Source organism: Aulostomus chinensis, chromosome 18 (genome assembly GCF_037954235.1).
Source record: "Aulostomus chinensis isolate RoL2024-O1b breed Wild chromosome 18, RoL_Achi_v1.0, whole genome shotgun sequence".
Lineage (NCBI taxonomy): Eukaryota > Metazoa > Chordata > Actinopteri > Syngnathiformes > Aulostomidae > Aulostomus > Aulostomus chinensis.
In genome coordinates, this window is record NC_141337.1 from 8,097,490 (window position 1) to 8,105,742 (window position 8,253).

The 8,253-nt window shown below is 42.2% G+C and overlaps 1 protein-coding gene across 3 annotated transcripts in view; it reads left to right on the forward strand.

The window, feature by feature from the left end:
• Positions 1–8,253, forward strand: part of znf385c (zinc finger protein 385C) — a 130,350-nt gene that overhangs the window by 116,112 nt on the left and 5,985 nt on the right. For all 3 annotated transcript variants that reach the window (XM_086185549.1, XM_086185548.1, XM_086185550.1), the window contains 4 exons: positions 4,517–4,879; positions 5,654–5,841; positions 7,534–7,632; positions 8,122–8,211. In XM_086185549.1, coding sequence (XP_086041675.1) covers positions 4,517–4,879; positions 5,654–5,841; positions 7,534–7,632; positions 8,122–8,211 — 740 coding nt within the window. The remainder of the gene's footprint in view (positions 1–4,516; positions 4,880–5,653; positions 5,842–7,533; positions 7,633–8,121; positions 8,212–8,253) is intronic.

The following is an 8,253-nucleotide window of genomic DNA, read 5'->3' on the forward strand; positions in this document are numbered from 1 at the left end:
TAAGATTAAATGAATGCAGGGGAGAGAGAGAGAGAGGGAGAGAAAGAGGGAGGGAGAATTGAAAAAGTGAAGGAGGGGGTCAGTGGAGAGAGAAAGTAGATAAGTCGTAGATATTTTTTTATGCTGTGAATAATTTTACAGTTCCAGGGCAATTTTGTGAGAAGGAACACTCTTTAATAAGCCCAATTATAGGATTGGCCTCATGTGAAATTGAAATGCAGCAAGTGTGAGCCAGTGGTGGCGTGCACCACAATGCCAACCTGTAATGGAAAAGTGCTCCAAATTAACACTCTATGAAATGAGTTATGTGTGTCACGAAAGTGAAAGCTGGGGGAGAGCTGACGAAGAGTAATGCCCACATTGTCTGCCAGTGACACACCTGTCGGCTGTTCCTCTGAACGCTCCGTCGGACTCTGAATAAACAGGCTTCCCACAAGGTCAGCTTCCTCATCTCCATTACAGTTTATGCTAATGCATATTTAGACATGGGAGGCCGCTGCTATTCATATAGCAACTTTAAGCTGCAAGGAGTTCCAAGTGTAAGTGCCTGACAAATTGCATGTAATAGTGAGACAAAGATGTAATTGAGGAAAATAGCGAAACATTTCTATGGAATTAATGGCAATAAATTCTGGGGGGCACATTAGAGGAAGACATCTACATCAAAGTGGATATCCCAAGAGAACCAAGAGGTTCTTTGTTCTAAGTTTGATTACACAAATACTACATCAAAGCTGATGGAGGCTTGGATCACAGATCGAGAAAGAATGAATTTAATTTTTTTACTTCTTTTCAAATTGCGAGAAATTTGGAATTGTTCAGTAAAATCTAAGATGAGGAAAGTCAGTCTTACTTATAATGATGCATTCATGTGTACATTTGTCGATACTGATAAAAGTTCTAATCCAGTGGAACCAAATACATTTAAAGTAGAGAGTGCATACCTCCCCCATGGTGAACACAGCTAACTCTAATGTAAAAGAAATTCAATTTTTTGAAACAGATCTGTCCCAAATATAGTGGGATCTTTATTCCCAAATATAGTGGGATCTTTATTCCCAAATGTAGTGGGATCTTTATTCCCAAATGTAGTGGGGTCTTTATTGGCCTGTACGACACCCCTTTACCAAGCTTGTAGAAAAGCCGTCTCATTTGTGTCCTCCTGTTAACAAACAGGCAATCGGCACTGACAACATTTCTGCAGATCCATTTTGATTTGATCTGTAAGCAGCGCACCAACTACCCTATCATCAGTTCGTATCTTAGCTGAATGTGGGAGATTCAATTAAATAACCAATCAATACTCCTCCGTTCTGTTTTATTAGCAGCTCAGTAACAGGAAACATCAGCTACCCCAGTTTACACCAGATAACGGAGATGATGAGTTACATGAAGAAGAATTGACACCAAGATATTTAAAGGACAGCAACCACAGCCCATCGGGGTCAGAGAACACAGGCAAAGAGCCGATTGGTCAGATAAAGTGACGTCGGAATTGTGAGTGAAAGGAATTTTTGGCAGCTTGGGCAAATGAAAGTGATATAGTACGACAAACGTGATGTGGCAGAATTCCCAGGAGACTCTCTGCCAAACGCTACAGTGTGCCAGTGGCCTTGCTGCCCTTCTACTTATTCAGTTCAACTACTTTTCCCTTCTTAATCAGAATTCCCATGTTGGGAGATGCAAAAAAATTCCCCTTCTGCTTCAGCAGATATTCGGATTATTGGTTTACCACAATAATTTGTACACAAAATCATGGAGGAGCAGCAGAAACAACATTTTCAATCTTACAAAGGGACAAATCGATGCATATAAAGCAAGTCCCTGGCCAACAAAGAGAGGGCGTGAGCAGACAGCAAGTGAGCAAGCGAAGGAGCGCGACGCCTAGAGACAGAGTGCCTGCACCAGTAGTGACAAACATCAATCACCCTCGGCTTTGATCGACTCCACTGTTGAATCTGTCTTCGCTGGAACTCTCTGTGTCACCACAGTAATGATGATTTACAGTAAAGAAAGACTTCCTTCTCCCAGGGAAGTGGTTTATGCTCTGAGGCTGCCTTGGATCAGTGCTCGGCATCTGTATGTGTGCATAATGAGTTCAGTATTCATATTCATTTGCTGCTTGGCTGTGGTGTGAGTTCTCAGCGGATTAATCTGCTGAATGGAGGTTTCTTCAGTTGTGTTTACACACGCAAAACCTGCCAGATTTAATTGAACTGTTAAAATGTGGATTGATCATGTAGTAAGTTAAAGAAAACTAATGATCACCCACACAATATCAATTCAAATATCTATCCTTTGCTGCCCCGTGTAGTTGACTGCTCAGAGGTGCTGGCACTGCCAATGTGCTGGCCTTTGGCCTGACAATGATGTCTGCCATCACTTAGATGCTCTGAAGGCCAGATGAATGAATCAACTACAGACGAGCGGCAAGCAGAGGAAGAGAAAGTCCTAGATCTTTACCCCAGTCTGCTTCAAATCAGCTTCCTTTTGATTTTGCCTGCACCTAAAGATTAATGTCCCAAATGACCATTTTCTTTGCTGTTTTTTAGTCGTTTGGTGGCAAATCAGTTACTTGTTTAGCCTTTAATATGTTAGAAGTACTAGAAAACATTTGGATCAAAAGATATGCAGAGCATTTATTTTCTTCCTCACGCTTGAAAAGTGAGAACCAGCAATGTTGAGCGTTTTGGTTGATAAATACTTAAATGGACAAAAAAAATATATCCACAGAATCGGGAACCAATTCATAAACTGGAACAGCACATATCTCTACCAAGCCAAATTCAGCCTAACCCAAAGTACTGTGAGTAAAATACAATTATTCATAAAGTTAAACAGAGTTGCCCCCAAATTTAATGGGTTTTTCCCTTTGCCCGTGCTACAGTACTCACCTCTACCAAGTTTGGTAAAAATCAGCCTGGTAGGTTTTACGTGACTCTGCTAACAGACAAAAAAAACAGTCTGTTTGATGCAGGTAACTAATTATTTTAGGACTGTTACCTCCACTGAGAAGGTTCTGTTTACCCCCTCAGTGTCCGTCTGTGTATATTTGTCCATCAGGAGGATTATGCGCTAGACTGATTTTCAGGAAGCTCAGTAGAAGCATGGACCACGGGGAAACAGATCCAGAGATTTTCATTAATTTCATAGGGAAATGACCCTGGTGGAGGTCTGTGCTCTCCAAGTGCGCATCTAGTGAGAAAGCAAAGGTAAGAAGGACCACCGTGATGTGGCAGAATTCCCAGGAGACATTTTGCATTCAACAGTGGGCCATCGTTCTTGGTTTAGTTCTGCACTCTCCGGATGCCCTTCTACTTTTTCTCATTTGCCTCTACAGATATTCAGTCCTCTGGCTTGTAGCTCTGGCAGTTCGTGGGGACTTGTGTGTGTGTGTGTGTGTGTGTGTGTGTGTGTGTGTGTGTGTGTGTGTGTGTGTGTGTGTGTGTGTGTGTGTGTGTGAGAGAGAGAGTGAGAGAGAGAGAGAGAGAGAGAGAGAAAACCTCAAGAATCCTCTGAAATGCATCTCTGCTGAATGAACTTTGTCATGCTCCAAGCATGGAGGGTGATATTTTTTTTACTACCCTCCATGTCATTCTATGCAAGGTACCTGGTTACTCCCTCGATCAATATCACTCCCCATGAGAGACCTCTCAGGTGGTCTTCTCTCTCTCATAAGCTCAAACTCATACCCCCCACCCCCAGCAGCTTGAATCCTCCAGGGGTCACTCTCATTGCTCTGTCTAATCTTGTTCCTATATAGGTTCATTTTCTGTGGCGGGAACGAGAGAGGAAGATCCTTATCTCCAATGATGAATTTACTCTAAAAGGGAAAATCAATGCAGCAACATTTGTTGTGTGTGTGGGCAGGAAGAGCACCAAATGAAATGGAGATATTCGGTGGGAGTAGCTCTCACTGCTCTGGGGTGGAGTGTGCGACTCTCTGGGGAGGGCGAGGGGGTGAAGGGGAAATGTGTAATGGAACTCCAGTGACTTATCGGCTCGGCTGGCAAGTCGATAGGTTTGTTTATATTGACTGAGACTCCGGGTCCACTATTTGAATAGAGAGGGAGAATAAAGGCAAGGTGAAGTGTGTATGTGTGTGCGTGTATCTGTGTGTGTGCGTGCGCATGCCTGTGAGTGTGTGTGGGAGCTCGCATGTGTGCATTTTGAAGGAGGCAAAACCAGCACTAATCAAGTCTGTTCCACATGGTTGAAAACAAAGACTGATGTTCTATCAGGAAATGTCACGAAGCTAGAACTTGAAAAGGGTTCTTAATGGTGGCTGCAATATTAAAAGCGAAATGGTAATTTTGAGATAAACTGCCGACTTCAATTTGCTTTCACGTGTAAAAAGTTAGTTAAGCTTTTCGTAATTATCGTGCTTTTTTCTCCTTTTTTTGAAATACAAAACCATGCTCTCTGTTTGGACTGATTAACCATAGTAGAAAAAAGCTTTAAAATATCACAATAACATTATGTGCTCATGTTCTGCATTGTTCTACTGTCATGGCAGGTCTTCAGTCTGAACTAGAACCAGCCAGTGTGGATGTGAAGCTGGAGGAGAGTCCCAGCAGCTCCGTTATGCTGACGCCGGTATCTGACGTGTCCTCTATGGAGCTGGTCACCCTCTCCCCTCCTCAGATTTCACCTTCATCGCAGCTCTCCGAAACCGCATCAGACACCAGCAACCCTGACGTCTCAGAGGCTGCAGAGGCCGCTGGCCCGACCACGGAGTCCAGCAGCAATGCGGACAAATCCAGCACAAACGGGGAGGCGCCGACAGATGAGGACAACAAGAAGATCAAAGCTCACCTCCACTGTCCCGTCTGTAAGGTGACAGTGAACTCTGTCTCTCAACTGGAAGCACATAACAGCGGTAAGAGCATACCTCAACTCTGAAACCTCATTTAGACAATGTTAGAGTTAAATAATGTTTCTAGTAAACGTTCATTAATATTACTACTGTACTGTGTCCAATAACATGTTACCACACAAAATGGGGTGAATACATGTCTTGTTAACTCATTATTTTGCAATGGAATAACCAATGCACAAGCACAATGCTTCCAGAAGCTGCGTGCTGCACTATTTTTATATACATTTCCCTCTAAATTTATAATGCAGCCTGGAACTTGAATGAAATTTAGGAGTCGTTGCTTAACAGATCCGTAATGATACTGAACATCTTTTGCGAATCTTGATCCACTTTTTGCACAAGTTTACCACTTAAATCATTGTTGACACCGCCATACTGCATCACATGACACTGTCCACCAAGCGGTGCTGTTACAGGAGGCAGCCTGAGGTGCAAAGAATCCTGGGTAATTGAGTGTAGTTACTAATTTATGTTTTTACAAGTAGAGGTATTTAATCGATCCCTACCATCCTCTACTATTCCTTACTATTTTTGTACGTGTATATATATATGTGTGTGTGTGTGTGTGTGTATATGTGTGTATATATGTATATATATATGTGTGTGTGTATATATATATATATATATGTATATATGTGTGTGTGTGTGTGTGTGTATGTATATATATATATATACATAACTAACTTTGAATTAACTTGCCTAGCACTGTAATTTGATTAAAAAAATGTTTTTTTACCACAATAAATCAACCAGTGGTCTTGCTCCCTCCACTAGGTACAAAGCACAAACTGATGCTGGAAGGTCACAGCGTCCTGCCCCGACGTAGGGGCAAAGTGGTGGCGTCTCGTGCCGGCTGTAAGAGCAAGAGGCTGGGCAGCAAAGGCAGTGTCGGGGTGCCCAGCAAGAATTTCCAGTGTGAAGTGTGTGAGATCTTTGTGAACTCTGAGACACAGCTGAGCCAGGTGAGTCTGTCCTCTGTCTGGTTTTATGGTGCGGGGACACTGAATCAGTCTCTTCATTTTCTATGGAGATCAGGTGATCCAACCATGATGGATACAGCACTTCAAGTTAACACAGTAGTTGATGTATCTGGATTTGCATAATTCACACTTAATATGAATGAAATCCATCCAGCACAGGGCAGTCAGCTCAAAATACGCCGATCAAACTGCATATACTGATTCAATATGAAGCAGGATTATGTAACTTCATTGCCTGTTTCTCATCCAAAATTTCTCTCTGCAGCATAATTCAGTGTACTGTTTGACTGCATAATGAAAAAAAAAATCTGACACTGCTGCCATGTCAAAAAAAAAAAATGACTGAGCAAAAAGGAAGACTGCTTCCCACAGATAACAAAGAAAGAAAAGGACTTTACATCCGTTGTTTGCAACATAAACACGCTTCACGTTGCTGTAAACCAGAAACACTCCTGGATCTCATATTGATGCAAACAAGCTGGCATTTCTAAAAATCTAATCAAAATGTCAGTGTTCCAAGTTCATGGATGCTTTTTTTTTTTTTTTGCACAACCCATAGCAAAAAAAAAAGAACATCGATATGATACGATTCATTTTTGCACAGTATGAGCAATTTACCCACGCCGATACAAACGCTATGCCACTCAGACATTGAACATGTTTTTTTAAAAAAGGCAGTTTTTTTGCCTACTGTAGCATGATAGATAGCCTATCACCTGCATATTTCAGATGTGTGTCCTTCTGTTTCAGCTGAAAACCGTCAATGGAGGGCAAATAACTTCCAAAAGACCGTAGCAGAATTTTTGAATCCATAGAGAAAAACACTCTTGCCCAAACTCATCATGCGGTGGCAAAAATAGTGCATATAATACCCTCAAACCACAAACAGATGATGTGGCCACAGAATAAATCAGAAAACAGAACTGACTGCGATTGATACTCCACATGGGTCTTTGACTAGAATAACCTCTGATGTCACAATAATAAAAATGTAAAAAAATGGAAATAAATGATAAATGCGAGTCCTGTAAAGAAAAGCCGTTTCAACGCCACTTTGATCAGGGATGTGTGTGTGTGTGTGTGTGTGTGTGTGCTGAGGTCAGCTGTTAGAAGCAGCGGATTCATAAATGAAGCCATTGAGAGCAGCAGCTACTTTTCCATATTAGACAGATGTCAACTGACACTTTAACTAACTGTGAAGCCCATCACTGTATTACCATTCATTATTACATGCTACTAATGTCTCCTGCATTTAATTTTCTGGTTACGTTGGCATCAAATCATGTTGGGAAAGTAATTTCTCCCCCTTTGATGTTCATTAAATACTAAATCCCTGAGTAAAGGGATTGTTTTGGAAACTTTGCCTGTGCCATAGCAAAAAGATGCAGGATATGCTGGAATATGTGAACATCCAGGCTGCTTTAGATTTAACTGCATTCCGCGGGCCTTATATAAACATCCCCTATCCCAGGAGGACATAAGCCTGTTAGTGCTGCAGCCGGGGAGGAAGATTGCATGGCGGTGGTAGAAAGTAATGTGATGTAATTTCTGTACACTTCAGTCATACTCAGTGTGTATCCATTATTAATTCAGAAGATAACATTTGAAGTTGTTCCACTGTGGTATAACAGATGCTTGTTAGCTTGCTAATGGTATTTCTTCTGGTCTCGGCAGCACATGAATAGCAGAAGGCACAAGGATAGGCTGGCTGGAAAACCACCCAAACCTAAATTTACCCCCCACAGCAAGAGCCAGCCAAGCTCCAGCTTAGCGGTAAGTCTCGGAATAAAGACACAAACAAAACGCTGCCTCACAAATACGGATGCACAAACTCCAAGAAGACAAACAAAACATAATTCCCTTCCTTTTAGAGGGAAAATGCTGCACACATGCCCAATTGTTGGATTCAATTCTGTATACATACAAGTTTTAATTTATCTTCATTTTATTGCTTATTAATGTAGAGTTAACTGAATGACCCTGACAGACTCAGTTAAGCATACGCTAACTGTGGTAGCATGTGTGTGTGTGTGCCTTTGTGCCTGTTCTGTTTTAAAGGTTAAGTGCACACATGTAGTCAGTGAGTCCCTTACCCCTGAGACAGGTCTAAAATAGTCCAGCTCACCCCAACTGACCAGCTCTGACAACAGCAGCCTGAATCAGCACTCCAGATTAATCACTTCTCTGTTCCTGTCACATGCACTTCTCCATCTCTCCTTCTCTCCAAAATTCTCCTCTTCTTCCTCCTCCTCCATTCTACAGAGCGTGAGATGGAGTGGCTATGCAGGTGTGGCTGTGTCTGCCATGAAGAAAGCCTTCAGCCAGCACAACCTCACCTCGCTCTCCTCCCAGGTCAGTGGCAGGAGAGGCTCATCCCGGGGGTTCGGTTGGAGG